Source organism: Lepisma saccharinum, chromosome 6 (assembly GCF_977018435.1).
Source record: "Lepisma saccharinum chromosome 6, izLepSacc3.1, whole genome shotgun sequence".
Lineage (NCBI taxonomy): Eukaryota > Metazoa > Arthropoda > Insecta > Zygentoma > Lepismatidae > Lepisma > Lepisma saccharinum.
The window spans coordinates 72989428-73008423 of record NC_139234.1 but is presented as its reverse complement, the minus strand read 5'-3'; the positions used below and the strand labels follow the sequence as shown (position 1 = coordinate 73008423).

Here is an 18996-nt window from a genome sequence, read left to right as displayed (position 1 = left end):
TATCTGTGTCTTATTACATATTGTACACGAATGCCCTAACATTTTAGGTTATTGTGAAAATAAATAAATGTGCCTTGCACATGAAATATGAATATATTCAATGTTATTTATACAAAACTGATATAGTACCAATAATGAAAACCAGGGCTTGCTGGTCCATATGGTACAAAATTCCAACACTTACTTTCCACAGCTGCACATAAAAACTACTAACTATTTGCATTAATGAAAGACACGTTCATAACTAGGCACAAACGTATGAGGGGCATTCCAGCATTACATGTGACATTCACACATAAAATGTAAGGTTCTAGACATATCATTGATTTAAAATGTTTATAATGAACTGATTTCATATAATTATGAAGTATTCTGTGATGTCTGCTAGACAAGAAAGAACTTTAGTATGATGACATAGCCTGAATACATGAAAAGCATTAACACAAATATGTTATACTTGACGCTTTAAAACTGTAGCACTGTTGGACTTCATTTGAAGCTTTTAGGCTACAGATGCTAATAATTATTGTTGGTAAAATATTCAAATTATATGCATTCACGAACATTTAAACCGTAATGCCATTATAAAATAATAAAATAATTTCCAGATTGATTAATTTTTGGCATTTACATGGAGTAGGACCATTTTTCGTGGAATGCCCTACCATCAAATCTGAATACACTTCATTAACTATCAGTAGTTTTTATACGTAATTCTGCATAACTTTATGCCACCATAAAAACTGACTTATGAATACTGGAAACATCTCAGGGGGCAAAAAAGGGCCACATATCATTAGACTACAGATCTAATATAAAATTCCAAACGTTCCTCAAAGATCCTGATTGGTTCATTTACCTCTATAATTAATGTATGTAATAATATTCATTGTGATGGTTTTAAATTTAGGAAGAAAAAACTTGCATATTCAGACAATTTGTTTACAAAATCACAGTACTCTTACATCCATAAAAATAACAATAACAGATTTTGATTGAGTGATTGACTTGCTTTATTTTACTTCGCTTTTTGTGCCACATTTGGCTAATTTGCGAAGATAGGGATGAGTGATGGTATGACGAAATTGATGAATGGAGACTCACAGAAATCCATGCCCAGGTCAGGATTCGAACCCAAGACACCTAGCACGATGTGCTAACCACTCTGCCACGGGGTCGGCAATAACAGATTTTGCACTAAGCTAAAGATTATTTATTGAAATATCATTATGTACATATCAGCTAATGAATGATGAAACAGATTATTTAGCAAACAACATTTAGCCATGCCAATAAGTGTTTTTAGTTTCATGAAGGCATTAGTTAATAACTATTCATTCTGTCTAAATATATTAACTGCAAGTAACAATGTTTATCATTACAGATGTTAACAGTATTTCCTGTAACAATAGTTTTAATATAATATAAAACAGTAGTTAGTAACAATTTTAATATGTATTTTTTGAAGTTGCAATTACGAAATATGAAATTATTTATATTTAAAATATTAGCTATCATATCTGCTTCCATGTTCCTCATATTATCACCATCAAATTTTTAATATAAAATTTTCACATATTGGTATTTTTCCCATCAATAAGCCATGTTTTCAATTTTCATCCTTTTTTCATCACAATAAATGTATTTTACATTACGCTCACTGTTACTAGAATTCATCGTTAACATGCATATAATGTACTCACTGCCACTTGCAGCAAGTACCAGTTACATGGCTCGATAAAAAAATACAGTGATATTACACTGGGGAACAAAAAAAAAGATTTTATTTTGTGGCATAAAGATTAATAACAGTTTCAGCACACAAAATAGCCGTGATTGCCAATTGTATGATTGGTTCAGTTTAATTGACTCCAGTTATAAAAATAAACACACCATGGAAAATGTAGGAGGTAAAATTACTCTACGCTTTTCTCGGTAATATCAAAATTTGATAATGGGCTGAAATTCCCATTAAGAAACTTATTTATTTATTTGTAAAATGTTGCTAGGCAACTTATGAAGCATTGCTAGGCAATATATCAGACACTCAACAAAGCTTAAGGAAGAATACCAAAACATAAAAATGGTTTTAGAAAAAAAATTGAATATGCTGAACATAAGTGGCTCGTGTGTGTGAATTTGAAGATGGTGAATTTTTTACTAGGACAGCAAAGTGGGTACACAAAATATCCCTGTTTCCTATGGTTATGGCATAGTCGTGCTAGAGAAAAGCATTGGATGATAAAAGTTTGGCCCCCAAGGGAAAATATTAGTGGGAAAAGCTAATATCATTCATGAACCGCTGATAGATATTGACAAAATCATCCTTCCGCCACTGCATATTAAACTTGGGTTGATAAAACAGTTTGTCAAGGCCTTAAATACAAGTGGTGATTGTTTCAAATATATATGCCACATTTTTCCAGGACTAAGTATTGAAAAATTGAAGGCAGGAATCTTTGACGGACCACCACAAATTCGTACACTTATAAATGATGCCAATTTTACAACTTACATGTCTTACATCGAATCTGAGGCCTGACTGAGCTTTGTGTCCGTCGTCAAAAACTTTTTGGGAATCACAGAGCAGAAAACTACCGCGATATAGTTGGAATTATGTTGAAAAATTTTGAGAAATTGGGAGCTAATATGAGTGTGAAGATACATTTTCTACATAGCCACATTGACAAATTCCCTGAGAACCTTGGTGATTTTAGTAAAGAACAGGGAGAAAGGTTCCATCAGGATATAAGGATAATGGAAGAAAGGTACCAAGGACGGTAGGATCAACACATGATGGCCGACTACTATTGGAGCTTACAGAGGGATTGACCTAAAAATCAATACAGCAGGAAATCGTATAAAAAACGTTTCACATAGTTTGTTACTTCATTGTGTACATATTTTCTTAATTATTATGATCATAGGCCTATATAAATTTATTTTTATAATAATGATTGTAATCATAAAAAGAAATATTAAATTGTTGTTGGAAGTTCATTTATATGTATGTCTTATATTTCCGCCATTTTGGTTTAGTTGCATTTATTTCATAAATTAGAGCCAATTCAGGAAACATATTATTATATCATTATTCAGAAGAATGAAATTACCCTAAATTAGCTCTCAAACACTATGCCGCAATTTCACTGTTCCCCAGTGTTATTCAAACATTGCCAATTTAAGCATTAGTGATTTTGTGATTTAATTTTATCGATTTGAAGTATTTTTCATAGACATATCTTACATTCTTATTTCCTTTCATAGCATATTAATGCGATTTCCTTCTGTCTTTGTTTTGCTACTTTGAGCCACTTTGGTACCTGGGTTAATCATAATGATGAGGAAGTAAGGAAAAACACCATATTATATCTATGACTTATCCAGAGTTCAAATGTGTAATCTTTGACTTCATAGGGCATTATGCTGACTACTATCGGATTAAAAATTATAGATACTAGAGTTTGGACTCCAATTAAAAATTAACCAGTAGACCTACATCAAAACGAGTTACATCAAAACTTAGCTTATTCAATTCTGCATTATCTATACTTACCATTTCTTTTAGTATGCCTTCTTATTTTTTATCGTCGTGAAAACAAAAAAGGACCGTATTTTTTAGTTTTCTAAACGATCACTATTTTGAAATTCTGTAAATCAAAAATGGGTTATCCGATCGTTATGAAATTTTAGTAGGGTGCAGACAGAAAGATTTTAAACACAATTATAAATTTTGAGGTTTTCAAAATTTCTCAAAAAAACAAGTTTTTAGCATTTTTGCGAAACAATGTTTTCTTAGTATTTGCTAGTCCTACAAATACAATATTGGTCTTGTTTTGAAGCTCTTTGCATCTGTTTTTAAAATGCATTATCATTGTCAATTCAATTTGCAAAACAGATTTTATACAGATTTTTATTCAACGGAGTAAAGCTGTATATGCGTGGCAACACTGCAAACATTGACTCGCAGCATCCACCGGCAGTTTCCGCAGTTCAACAGACATCGCTGTGTGCCGTGTTGCCACGTTCCACGAACAGCTTTACTCCGCTGAATAAAAATTTGTATAAAATCGGTTTCGCAATGTGAATTGACAATGATAATACATTTTAAAAACAGATGCAAACAGCTTCAAAACAAGGACTATTTGTAGGACTACCAAATACTAAGAAAATGTTGTTTCGCAAAAATGCTAAAAATTGTTTTCAGAGAAATTTTCAAAACCTGAAAATTAATAATTGTGTTAAAATCGTTTTGTTTGCACCCTACTAAAATTTCATAACGATCGGACAACCCGTTCTTGATTTACAGGCAAAGCTAAAAAAAAAAACTAGCCCTTTTTTTGTTTTCACAACTATAAAAAATAAGAAGGCATACTCTAAAAAAAATGGTTAGTATAGATTACTGAACAAGCTAAATTTTGATGTAACTCGTTTTAATGTAGGTCTACTGGTTAATTTTTAATTGGAGTTCAAACTTGAGTATCTATAATTTTTAATCCGATAGTAGATCATGACACACGTGGCTCAATTAAACATTTAAATAATACAATAGCCCTTAGGTGATGGGGGAAAAAAGTAATCATAGGTTCGATCTTACCTGCCTGTGGAGAACACTTGCATATGTGTACTTGTCCATTTGAAGGAATTCTGGGAATTCTACGTAGTCGTGCCGTTTTGAAGTACTCCCGTCTTGTTCCCAGGCCGTTCGTTGTATGTGAAAACACAGACAACTTGGAAGCTGGAATGAAGATAGGCTCTCAATTTAGGGAAATGATCACAAAAAGCTGAAGAAAATGCATTTATGCGAGTGTCAAAGTTTGTTTTAGGTCAACTTATGCTCATTTAGGCTAATTGGGACTGCACATACAGTCTAAAGTGGGATATGAACCATTATGTACTTCCCATGGGGAGAGAACCCAGGACCCTTTGGGTCACTATGCTATCAGAGAGAAACATTTGTGTCAAGTATCAGTATCTCGGGCATTGCCAGAGCTTTCAATAACACTTTAATGGAATACAAATTAAGTCTGACAGTGACAGACAGCAATGAATGTAAAGTGGCCTGAGCTCAAGTTCTCTACTGTTGAAGGCTCAAGTTCTCTACTGCTGAAAAACTACAGAGTATTCCCTGACATTCGCTACGAGACTCGGCGGCAAATGCCCCGGCATCAGCGCTTGTCTTTCCCGGCAAACGAAGTCCGTGACAAGTTGGTAGAGTCTGCTATTAAAATTACTGTTTTCATATTGTGTACTAAACCTTGACTACAGAAGGTATTGAAAATGATGTCCCTCTGCTGCAACACATTCCTGGCATCTCCGAAGGAAACTGGCATTTACACTTGCAAGTTCGTTTACTGTAATTCTCCCAATTTCTCGTACAATACTCTCTCTTAACTCACGGATGGTGTGCGGATTGTCTTTGCATAATTTATTTTTTAGATTACTCCATAAACAAACATCGCAGGTTGACAAATCAGGGGACCTAGAGGGTTTTTGAAACACCAGTTTCTTGTGAGAGGCGGCAAATAGATTTCCGAGGAGACTGTTCTAACCTTTGTCCTATCTCGTCGAGTTTTTCTTCAGTAAGTACACGTGGGTTTTTCTTTCCACTTTTATTCAGAACTGATTCTGTTACTCTAACCTTTTTTTACGAGGTTTAATATAGTGGTCCTATGTGGAACGGGAACACCAGGAAATTTCGTTGCAAAACGTCGTCACACTTCTCCACAATTCCTCTTTCCGAAGAAACACTCGACAAGATAAATCCTTTGTTGTAATGTAAACTTTTGTGGTGCCATATTAAGCCACAATCTTCAACACACGGACACAACACAACACAACTTCTTAGGGAGGATTATACTGGCATCAGTCTACAATGTCAACAGTAAGGAAAAGAGGGTGAAGGAAAGAGACTGTAGCGTGCGACTGTCACGGACCCACCGGGAAAGACAAGCACTGATGCCGGGCCACTTGACGCAGAGTCTCGTAGTGAATGTCAGGGAATGCTCTGTACAAAATGCAAGTTAAATGTGGTCCCTCCAGCAGTATTTGCATTAAAATAATTTTGAACATCGCCAATCAAACAATTTGTGATGTGATAGCTTTGAAACTATTCAAACTACAAATATGAAACTGGCAAATGGAAAGAACTCGCTTATAAATTGGATTTAATATATACATTTGAGACTGCTTTATATGTAACTCAGTTCTGCATAATTCTGTTTTATACGTAAATTACTGTAGGTCCCGGCAAAATATAATTTAAAAACGTGATAATTAAACCTCATTTGTACGTAACCAAGCTACAACAATGTCATAGAAGTATACATTTCTTGTCGTTACAAAAACCAGGCATGGCGGGACTGCGGTGTCACAGAGAAGGCAAAGAGAGGTGACATGAAATCAGAGGAGATTTGCCGCAGTTGTTCAGAACATGAGACACATTTTCTCTTGTACATAATTGCAGTATGAAAAAAGTACACACATTAAAAAAATGCTGATTTACATATGGTGTGTTCCATAATAAAAACAGAACAGCGGTTCTTTCAGTGAACGTTTTTAGTTGCTACTGGTCGGCCATGGACAACAGAAAGAGGAAAAGTTACATGCTTGACCAGAAAGTAAAATTTATACTGGAAGTGGACCTTAATCCAGCTAAAACTAAAACTGATATAGCTTCACTTAATTCACGAAAAGTAAAACAAAACAAACTGTCTGATTTCTATAAACCAGGGTCAAGTTCCTATCAATTACTCAATAGCAACAAGAGCTATGAAGAGTAACTTTAGTGGACTGAAGGACATAATAGGGCTATTTTACCGCTCCATAAATAAAGTTGAGGCAACAACCAATATCCACTTAGCATTTACTATCTTGGATGCAAACCAACTAATATGCAATTCTGTTGATGAAAATGCATAAAGTATGAAATTCATGCTTCGTAAATATTTGCAATGACTCACTTATTTATATATTCAAATCAATAATTTAACGAATCAATAAACATTCAGACAAAATTTGATATACCAATGGACTTATTATAAACAAGTTTACTAAAATGAAGGAAAACATGATTGAATTTGTTCAAAGATATGTTTTAATGAATATCAATTTGTTAGTTGTCAACTAGCAGCAGTGGAACATATTCAGTACAGTAAAGAAAGCTCCACATTGTTTAAGCTGTAAAAACACTACAACAAAAGCTGAAGAAGCTGTGCTATAAGTCAAACATGTCAAATGATATGCACTATAAAGTAGACAAATGCCATACTTGAAAGAATATTCATAGCTTATTTTTCTCTCTCCGCAACACCCACCTTTCCAAAATTGAGTTGTTTTTCACAAACAGCCTTCACTGGTGTTGGTGCCCCATCACCCTGGTCAGGGAGGGTCTGTTTCTGTGTACAGCCTTCACACGCAACATCCTTGACAGTCTCTTGAGAAACGAAGGTCACAATCAGTTGGTCGAGAGTCACCCGGGGCATGGCCTGGGCAGGGAGGCTCAGAGAGAGGCTGTCAAATTTGTCATAATGAACAGCTGACTAAAATACAAAAACAGAATGGGTTGTAGTAGCAGTGGCGTGCGGTGCTAAATCAGGCAGGGGAACAGGTGACCTGCACTTGCCCCTCCACTCTCATACCTGTTGTAATATAATACAGTAGACCAAGTAAAATTCAACTCTTGTTGAAATGAACCAAATAAACATACGATACATGTGTTACAAATTGTCACAAGTGACATACATGAAACACGTAAAAAATATGACAATACCAATGTTACAGCAAATATGTTATAATGTAAAGAAAACATTAAAAACAAAATTGTTGATGCACAACAAAGAAAAAAATAATAAAAGCAATTTATGAGTGATCAGAGAAAAAAATGTTTTGTTGAAACCTGTTTCATCTCTCTCTCTCTGTAGATTAAGTTAACATTTTTTTTTGTAGAGTTGAGCATTCTTGTAATTCAACCATCCTCAATGCAATAATGGCAATCAGATGGCAGAGTCTTTTCATGACATCCGCTAGATTTGTAGAAATTGTGTCAAAACCCGAACTGTTCCAAACTCTCTTCTCGGGAACAAACAAGGACAACAATAATTTGACACTGGGAGAGTATCCAGCTAATCATTTTACAGAGTTGTAGTAACATGTTTGAAAATGCCTTGTGTACGATTTCATTTTAGTTTTTAATTCGGTTAGGATAGGTGTTGGTTTGCTGTCTTTTCTGTAATGTTCAATGAACTAAAAGCTTTAGTCTTCAGCTGGTCGATCATACAACATTCGCAACCCTACGCTCGCAACATTCGCTTTCTTGTCCTTCCGCTGAGTGCATCTTGAGGCTGGTGGAACAGGTGGATGCGAGCTGTTCCCTCGGAAGCTATTTCGCAGCGTTTAGCCAAGGCATTTAGCAGATGCTTAGACTGTAGAAGATTTTTCCAGTTTGTTATGACTGGCAGATGCAATTTTGCAATGAGATAAGGAAACTATAGACTTACTACACTCAAAACTATCACTACGACGCAATTAAACTTTAGCACATAGCAAAAACTCAAAGGAAAACGAATTCGCTAAGCCTCTCCTAGGGAACAGCTAGAGAGTTCAGCTTCCGTGGTGGGAGGTGGCACCATGAGGATCGTTTACCTTTATGCATGGTCGGAAATACTCGGCATCAGACAGCAGAGGGTGGGACGACAAGGGTAGGTGAAGTAAACGTCCAGTCAGGGTGAAAGATTTTCTTCGGCGTGCTGATTTCGGAAGAAAGAAGTGTTCTTATTATGTTATTATAGAAAATTTAAATAGCTAAAGAGGGCGATAAATAGAGGGGAACAGCCTGTTCCCTCTGTTCCATGGAGGGACCGCCACTGTGTAGTAGCATTTGCTTATATAGATCGACCACAAGGAAAAAAACCTTGGGACGGAAAGTCCCCGCGCAGCTTTCCCTTCTTCCCTCCACCTCGGGCCATAAAGAAGCATGGTCCACTCACCCCCTCCCCTGCTCGCGGGTGTACGGTGCACATGACTCGCGGGTCTGCGCAGGTTGTTTTGCTCGTGGTTCCACTATAGCATAATAAATTATTGTTTTTTTTTATTTAAGGCTGTGTCCATAGTTCAGATTTTGCATTGAGGAAGCAAAATGCAAACCAATACTTTCAAGTCCAAAACATTTTCAATTGTTTTGTCAAAACCATGGCAAAAGTATATTGTGCAATTGAGTCACTGTTATTTTGTTGTTCTTACTACCTCATTAACAAATCTAGCTGGCCGAGTGCATTGAGGTGTCGTCTTGTAACCTTGTTACTGCAGGTTATTGGACATGGGCGTTCCTTCATCAATTAAGGTGGCCACCACACAGTGCATCATGTGCCACTTGCTTCTGCAGAGTCTTTGATATGCCACCCTACGTTAATCCTAGAAAGCTAATGTGTCCTGTGCCAAACGTTAAAGTTAATCATTCGTCTGCTGGACTACTGATATCTTCAGTATTAAAATGCAGCCTACATTTTGCAAAACTATTTTATTTACTACAAAAGTTAGTACTTACTTCCAAAATACACAGGTAGCATGGCAGGAATGCAAAATGACATCTTTATAAGTCTTGTGTGCACTCAAAACAATACTTTGACTGGTGTTCACCAGACAGCACTTTGGGGCAACAGCAGCAGAAGAATCTGGTCATCATCCTCTTGCTTGAGGGTCAGAATGCACAGATTTTCCTTCCTTCTTGTTGTTGAGCATCTGCATTAGTTATTTGCATTTTCACGTTCAGGATGATAGCAAAATATTAGGAAGTTGCTGTGGAAGTTTTGGTGTACATAAACACTAACGTTTCGTCTGCCAGACGATGCAAAATTAAAAACAGTTAAAGACACACTGAAGGAATGCTTGTAAAAGGGCACCGATACTTCCCTGTCAGTCTCGATCCAAATTAAGGTAAACAGGATGGGGAGTGGAAGATTTTAGCCCCACATGAATAGTCTGCCAGACGACGTGTTCGCTTTCTAGGGTTAACGTAACTCCTGCTCCCAGAGTCACCAGAAAGCTGCGTGTCATGTCTAATTTGAAATAAGCTGCAGATAAATCAATGTTCCTCAAAAAACAAATGAAGGAGGTCATATGTTTGTGGTGCTGCCATGGTCGTCCAAAAGGGGGCAGGAGAGGGATATGTACCCTTAGAAATGTAATGCCGGTTGAATGGCAAATTACTTACATGTAATTTAATTTCAGTATCAACACACTTCATTCACTGTTTAATATACTATTAAACTTATATGCATGTGTTGAGTGACTGATTAAATTAGCTTATTTTACGTCACGTATCTGTCACTTTTTGCAAGTCATGACAATGAGGATGAATGATATGATGAAATCGATGAACGGGCATTCACAAAGAGCACCCATGCCCAGGCTGGGATTCGAACCTCAGGCCTTTAGTGTGGCAGCACAGTGTGCTAAACACTCCAGCATGAAGATCGGTCTGGTGACTTTGCATGTGCCACATACGAAGTGTCAGTGTGTGAGCACTGGAATGTGTGCACAATAGTCCTTTGACGATCAAGGCCTGCCAAGCATGGTTAAGCTGTTCATCTTAAATCAACTGTATGCAGTGTAATATTTGTAAACAAAAAACAGGAAAAAACAGGAAAAAGAATACATGATGCAAGGTTTCAGGACTGGGTGTTATACCTGCCGCAAAATTAGTTTGGTATTGACGCTTGGGAAGCGCGTGGAGAAAGAGGGTTTACTTTACTGCGGCAGGGTGGGTTGCTGGCATGCGAGCCAATCAAAATAATCCCAGTGCTTCACCCAAGCTCTGGTTACCTAGCAACAGAAAACGTTTATCACGGTGTTGCCGCTTATCGGGCGATTGTTCTTGCGATCAGTTTTCATGTTGTTGGGAGAGGACGTGTTGTTTGTTGCGTTGCTGTGATATTTTAACCAGTCCGTTTGTTTAGTGTTTACTGAATTTAGTGTATTCTTTGTTGTATATAGCGTGTTATTTTTTTGTACATAATTTTCTGCTTGAGTATGTCGTGTGCTTGTGTGAAGAATGTCAAGCACAGGAGGCAATACTCGAGGAATTCCTCTCAAAGGCCAAACGCGGGAAAACGTTTGTTCTGTGCGCAAATATTTTGAGCAAGAGCGAAACAATGGGGGTTCAATCATTTCTGTAAATAAAGTTCTGGACAGGACTGCTGCTGCTGTCGGCGTGTCTAAGAACAACCATAGGGGAAAAGAAATATAATATGGTAGAAATAAATCAATGCGAGGCTTCAAAACTGGAAACCCCAGGAAAGTAGAGGAATATCAGTAAACGCGTAACAAATTTAGATACCTTTCAGCAAGACGCTATTCGTCGCCATATTTACTCTTATTATAGGAGGAAAGTTCATCCCACTGTAAGGAAACTGCGCGTTTCGTTGAAAGATTCGGGACTTTTTCAAGGTGGGAAAACATCTTTAAGGACAGTCATAAAATCTCTGGGATTCTCATACAAAAACAAATAATGGACGCAAAATAAAGTAAAGTATGGAAGCATATGGGGATGTGGAGGTAGGGCTCCACACATTCTCGACCTCGACCATATTATGGAGGTGATGCGGTGATGTGGTTCACCAACCGCCTTTACCCAGGTTTGCCCCAGGTACTCATTTGGACTGAGTCGACTCCGGAGCCGCTAGGGATATTTGATTGATTGATTGATTTGTTGTTTTAAGTCCACTTTATGCACGGGAAGGCTAATCGGGACTGGTAAAACAGTTTAAAGTTGGATCCGAACCACTGTGCCATGTGCCTCCACCGGGTATCGAACCCCTTGATTACCACTACCCCATCGGGGAGGCCTGCTAAGGATATTTGAAAGAGTTCCCCAAACCACCGCGGGTCTCCCGCATAAAAGTCAGACGCCTCACCAACTGGACTTTGTGCAATTCAGTTGCGGTATAATTGAAAGATAGTCAGACTTTAACGGCGACTTCGGAAAGAAATGATTATTGAAAGTGTATATACAGAATGGATTGAAAAGGTAACCTGTAAACAATGCTCGTTTCGTTAATTCGTTCATGTTGTAAGGGAGACGGAAATGAAGAGAGAAAACAATAACACATTCATCATTGTTGTCATCATTGTTATTCCGTTTTCCTCGAAAAACAATAACACATTTCATCGTTGTTGTTCTTTTTCATAACACGTTTTCCTCGACACAGCGTCAGACGGCTGCACTGCGTACCGTACCGCATGATATGGCAACACCGTGACGCATGTTCCTTCAGCTCTCAATACCAAACTAATTTTGCGGCAGGTATAGTTGCAAGAATTTCAGAATATTTTCCTAAGAACAGTACTTTTCTCATGACAGGGTGGCCACTCTAGGACCATGATAAAATTCAAGTATAATTCCAGGTTTTCAAGGTGAACTTTAGATGTTTTCTCTATTTCAACTAAACGTATTACCACCTCTCACCAGTGACGTGCCCAAGGGGTTGGGGGTTGGTGGGGTTTATAACCCCCCCTTTGGCCCAGTATTCGTAAAAAAAAAAAAAAAAAAAAGAACGTCAAATGTAGGAAAAGATGGCAAAATGAGGGATGACTACCAAAAATAGAGACGTAACCACTCCCTTTTAAAAATCCTGGGCATGCCACTGCCTCTCACTAACAATATAAAGGGTCTGTGTGCTGCCAACATATCCAAAAATTCAATTAAATGGTATATGTATTTAAAATATTTAATTTATATTTGGAATTTCACATATACTCAGACTCGAAATAAATCTAAAAACACAATTAATTGATTGATTGACTTGGTGTTTAAAGCACACTTTATGCACAGTAAGGCTAATTGGGACTGGACCTACAGTTTAAAGTGGGAACCGAACCACTATGTGTCTCCACCAGGAATCTGACCTGGGACCCCTTGATTACAAGGTGACGATGTTACCACCACGTCATTGGGGAGGCCCCTCTACAAACACAAGCCACAAATGTTACGGGATAGGTATAGGCTACTAATCTACGAAAAATTGCAGCTTTCTTTTCTTCCTCGATAAAAATTGAAGCTAAATTGTGAAAAAACTTAACTCAGGGCATTTATAATTATGTATATAAATTCAATGGGATTTGGATTAATAAAAGCTGCAATTTTTCACGTCTACGGAGAAAAATTCACACACAATTCCCAGAACCAATAATTCATGCAGAATTCCTGGAATTCTCGGTGAGTAGCCACCTTGCATGATTATATGCATTGCCAGGGGTAGAAAAATACAGGACAACTGGATTTTCAAATTCAGTTCTAAAAAATTTATATATTTTAAATATTTCTAGTTTGCTTATGGAAATTTCCATTACCTGTTTTTTAAAATAACTAGTATGTTTTTAAAGTTTGCGCATTTTCTGTTTCTGCATTATTAAATCAGAATAATAAACATGCAATTATAAATATTTTCACTGTTGCCAGCCAGGCCATATATTAGAATGTATTGCATAATTATTCATGCTGTTACCGGGATGTAAGGAGCGATCCTATCTAAAGATACTGAAATGTCAACCTGCCTTCCATGTAGCACATCCTGGACTAAACTTTACAGATTATGAGGCTGTGGCATCTGGACTAGTTGTCAGGATAAGACTCCGTGAAGCTTGTGCGTTTGTGATTCTTCCTTCACCCCTTTCATCTCAACACCATTCATCCTCATCTTCGTGATTAGCCAAAACTGGCAGAAGAGTAAAATAAAATAAAACAATCAACCAGTTGAGCCTTCTTTAGGAATGCCATTCTGGAGCAAGAATAAATTACTTTTAATCCAATCTTGTATTAATTAATAAGCTAAATGTTTCAAGATCATCCACCTAAATAAAATTAAGGATGGAACAGATTGGATTGATCTTGCCAAGGATAAGGACAGATGGAAGGCTTGTGTTGCGGCGGCCATAATCCTTTGGGTTTAAGAATTTATTTATTTATTGAGAAAATTCCAGATACTACACAGGTGGGCATTTTACACTGAAATTGGTAACGATGAAAATGCAATAATAATAATAAGCAAAAAGATATTAAAAAATAATAATTAAAAGAAAGAAAATAACACAAAGAGAATAGCAAATTGACAAAAAAATAAGCAAAAGATGGCATTATTTGATATTATTTGCAAACATTTCTTCTAGGTACTCGAAAGTGGAATTCCTCAAGGAGTGTGTTGCAGCAGATTTTGCCATTCACAATTTTGTATAAATAACTGAAATCATTCTGCAAACATCGCTAATAAGCAGTTTGTAGGTTTAGAAAAGACAAGAGATGCAGAGATGAAAAATTGCGTAATGAGGGAACCCTGTATCGAACTATAGCTAGGAAGAAGTGAAAAACTGAATATTCTAGAAAGTTGCGTGGAACATGCCAGGGACCAGACAGGAGAGCAGTATTCTCTTATTGGGGAAATGAATGATTTTAAGTATAAGGTAAGGGCTGAGATGTCAGTAATTTCAGTGAAACGATACAGTAAACCCAAGAGACGCATGGCCTTTTTTGTTGTGCCTGTTATATGTTCTTCAAATGTGAGTTTTTGGTCGAATTCAAGAGAGTTAGTTCATATTTCAAAATGTGTAGCCTTATCTTAGTAGGATTCATGGCTTTCTTGTACCATATTTTTTTAAAAAATCTTGCTACCGATAAAAATGGGCTAGCGCTTGAATTATTTTTAATTTTTTTTAAACCTGCATATTGCTGAAGTCATTTACCTTATGGCCACAAGCAGTGCACCGAAGCTGGCTTGTCAGCAGGCCCTGGAATGGAGAATCCATAGGAATGCAGGAGGCGAGCGACGACTTTCGGCATATCCGACTAATGATGCCATCGTAGTACAAGAAACCTCCCCTTGTACGTGGCCCAACCTCCATGTGACTCGCGTGCAGAGTCTTCACGGCATCCTTACTGTACAGCCCGTTCCCTTTAACTCTCAGGGTACCAGGTAGCGAACTTGATGACCCCTCGTCTCCTTTGGAGTAAAGATTATCAAAAGATCCAAAAACTTTGTCCGAAAAGTATTTCTCAGTCTTCTGAAATCGCAGCGGACTTCCGTTCATTATTGGTTTATCACCAAAATCAGTCTTCTTACTGTTGGTGGCAACAATGGTGCCGGAATCGTCGTCTCCGTGGTCTTGGTTGGCTGGCAAGAATTGATATGATTTCCCTTGAAGGACTTTTGGCAAATTGAGATGATTGTCGCTCGGCTCGACCAGCTTCGGAGCATCGAAAATCGACATCACTCCATTCTTCTGAAGTTCCTCCTCTAGCGTTGATATGAGGACGTGAAAAAGCTCATGAGCATCTTGTTCGCCTGAGCTGATCACCCAACCGTGGGAGGTGAGGGCTTTTATGACACATGCAGGTGTGTATGGGTTGTTATCAATTGTAGGGTGCTTGTTGTTCAGAACTGAAAGTAAAAAAAACAGCACATAAACAATTCATCTTCCCTATCACTGGGTATTGCCAGAAAAAAATTGTGGAGGAGTCAATCATTAACAAAATATTGAATAGTACCAATAATAATCAAATATTTATTGTAAAATAGGAATAAAAAACTTGAGTTTGTATTTCATATCACATCTTTGAAAATTGGAATGCTGACAATTTTGACTGGCACATTGTAAATTATTGTGTCCTGCAGGGCTAAACGCCATACTTGAATTGCGTTGCTGTGAACTAAAAGTTTGTTATTCAACATTTTGTAAATTGTGTGTTGCATTTGGTGGACCAATGTTTCAATATTGGGTGCTTGAATGCCATTGAATAAAGTAAGGAATTTGTGACCGTCCTCTCAAATCCACATGCCTTGCATTATCTGACTTATACAGAGTTACTTTAAATTATTCATTCGATTTCAAAACACTATATTTCCCAAAGTATTGCACATACAGATATGAATGATACATGAAAATAACTGAAAACTAACCAAGTTTGCATTGTGACACACCAGTTGCCAGCATGAGTGCAGTGCCTGTACAAAATGGCGTCAAACCAAGAAAAGAGTTCATATGTGTTGGAATATGAGAGACGTTCATCTGTTATTGCAGTGCAGCATGCATTCAGAACAGAGTTCAGAAAAAAGCACTGGTAGAGCTCAGGGAACGCATCAATGCTTCTCTGATGACCACTGACAGGGGATTGCTACAAAATGTTTGGGTGGAACTCTACTACCGCTTGGATGCTTGGATGTGTGTCGTGTGACAAGAGGGGTGACCTTAGTAAAATTTGAACACTGTTCAAATCTCAAGTTGGAACAGCTCAAAACACCCCCAATCGATTTTTCTCATTTTGGGATATTTTTAACTACGATCCTTCCTCTTTATACTGAGAAAGTTTCATCGAGGTGTTTTTTGATATAAGGGAGAAAAATAAAGTTGAAATTTGTCCTGCATCAGCAATGGACAAAGCTGCAGCGTCCCTATGATTAGACTTTTCATTCGTGTCACGCTAAAGAATATACATACATACTTACTGTTCAGGGACAGATGATATTCCACTTGATAATTGGCTTCTTTATGTGCTGTTATTACTAATTTACACGTTACAGTTTCCATATTTTTAGCAGTGTTCGTGGGGACGAGATGTAGGCATGTTGTGAAAACTTCTGTGTTGGCCAAGAAATTGATGGGGGTGGGCGAGGGCAAAAATTGACAAATGTCGGGAATAATTCCATAAAAGATGGATTTTTGTCAGTTGTTAGACCACTACTAGAAGTGCACAGTCTCAAAAGTTACTGTCCTTCTCCCCTATGCCTCCCCTTCAGCATCAGATTCACAGACTCTTGGTTACTGGCCCATATCCTAGCAGTTATTTTGTTTAAACTTTTGATCCCCATTAGATGGACTATAGAAAAGGTAATGTTTGATTGTTCAATAATGTCAGTGGTTTTCACGTTATGTAAGAAATCATCTTTTAAAAAAAGACAAATTTTCCTGTACTTCTTGAAGTTTCTCCAATGTAACTTTCGAATAAATTACGGGACAGAAAATTGTTTGGAATAAAAGTTATAGCCTAACTTATAAGCGTTAAACTGATATTAGTTTTAATGTGCTTAGTCAAAGAACCACCATAAGATGTATCCCCAAATAGAGGACTTCGTACCCACCATCTTGATTACTGTCCAGCAGCAAATCCCTAATGATTGACGAATTGTAACACTATCTGCTAAAAGCAAGAGACTTGGTAGTATAATTGTAGCCATCTAAGCTATTTTTAGTCAAGGCGCCAATCGCTATGTGCGTGCTGATGCCTCCCATGTTGAAAAGAGTCCAACATAGTTGATATGCTTTGTTTGATATATCTCGGGAACGGTGACACCTATCAATGTATGGTTTTCTCAGAAATGCTCCAAATAGTGTAAACTTTCACATTAAATCAATAAATTTATCTTAAAAAAAAAATAAAACGATTGTGAGAAACTCTTTTTTTAAAGCATTTTGTGCGAATAACTGTGAGTTGAAAGTTATGTTGATGGTTATCTTCTTACATTTTCAGTCATATAAATTAGAGCTCATTCAAATATGCTGTCTCCAGCAATAAAATTTTGTAGAATTGAATTTATTACAAATTCCATTTGTCCAGTAACTTTATAAATATAAAAATAGTATTTAAGTATTTGGTTCTTCTAAAATTTAAATTAAAACTTCTAACAAACATTAACCAATATTACAATATATGTAACGCTATTGATTACTTCGGGAATATTTTGAAGACTGATAACCAGTAGCGGCGATTGGATGCTGAACATTGGGGGGAAAGCACAGTGTGCGAGGCAAAAAGTTGCAGGTAACTGGCCCCAAGTACCCCTAATCGCCGCCATTGCTTCAAACTCTCAGTTATTCTCATAAAATATTATAAGTAGAGCCCGGAAGTTCAGGCATTTATTTTCGTTAAAATAGGCAGGCAAAAAGGCATTTATAATGTGGTAAATAGGCACTAAAAATGAAAAAAAAAAGGCAAAATAACCCGAAAAAGGCACATTTGGAAGTTGCTTACTTTTATCTATAATTTCTGGCAAAATGATAAAATCTAAATTGGGAAGAGCATTTCAATTTTCTCCGTCTTGATTGCACATAACTACAAGGTGCTTTTTAAATTCTCAACATTCATTGATAGTCGTCTGTCAGAGAGAGTGTTTTTCATAACAGAAAATGATCTTTCTACTTCGACAGAAGTTATTGGAGCATACATAAAACAAGCTAATGTAGCTGGACTCATTTCGGTAACAGCATTTTCACCATTTAGAATATCACAAATTGTTTTCAATTGTTTCAAGTCCTCATTTGCACTCACTACCCGTTTGCACTTTTCCGCAACAGCTCACCCCTTTTCTCCTGGCACTTCCATCATCTGCTGCATAGATTCCTCGAAGATTTTCATGGATGCTATAATTGTACTGGCAATGCACCATAATGTGCAAAAATAAACTTGAATAGCACAGGAGTTTTTTCACTTCACGAATTGAAGCCGCTTCATTTTCTGGAAGAGCATCTAACACCTCACTGATTTTTTGAAGGTTGTTAGCATAATACATAGCTGCTGATATCCAGGTTCCCCATCTCGTCAAGACTGGTTGCTGAGATAAACTAAGCTCAATCGCAACTTCCTGGAATTTTCGGGTTCGAGAGGGAGTTTCAGAAATATCTTCTTTGTGTTCGAAATCAACCTGTCCACTTCAGCAGTCAATCATGCACAAGAAATGTTAACCGAAAGGCAATATGCTAACTCAGCATGAAATACTTTTTTCTCACACTTTTCTCCTTCAGCAATGTTGAAACATGCGTGAGTTCAATATTACTTAAATAAGGCGAAAATTATTCACATAATAAACGGAAGAAAAATAAATGCAAACAACGTTCTTTGGGAGAAAAATAATGTATATACACATTTTTTTTTAAAAAAAATGTCAAATTTCATTGAAAAGGGCAAAAAAAGGCATTATAATTAAAAATAGGCAAAATGAAAATTCTTCCAAA

At 37.0% G+C, this 18996-nt stretch overlaps 1 protein-coding gene across 1 annotated transcript in view; it reads right to left on the bottom strand.

Moving 5' to 3' along the window:
- Usp30 (ubiquitin specific protease 30) overlaps window positions 1-18996 on the bottom strand; it is a 49342-nt gene that overhangs the window by 22837 nt on the left and 7509 nt on the right. The window contains exons 4-6 of the mRNA XM_083124399.1: window positions 14734-15428; window positions 7317-7541; window positions 4598-4738 (exon numbers count right to left, since the gene is read on the bottom strand). Coding sequence (XP_082980525.1) covers window positions 4598-4738; window positions 7317-7541; window positions 14734-15428 — 1061 coding nt within the window. The remainder of the gene's footprint in view (window positions 1-4597; window positions 4739-7316; window positions 7542-14733; window positions 15429-18996) is intronic.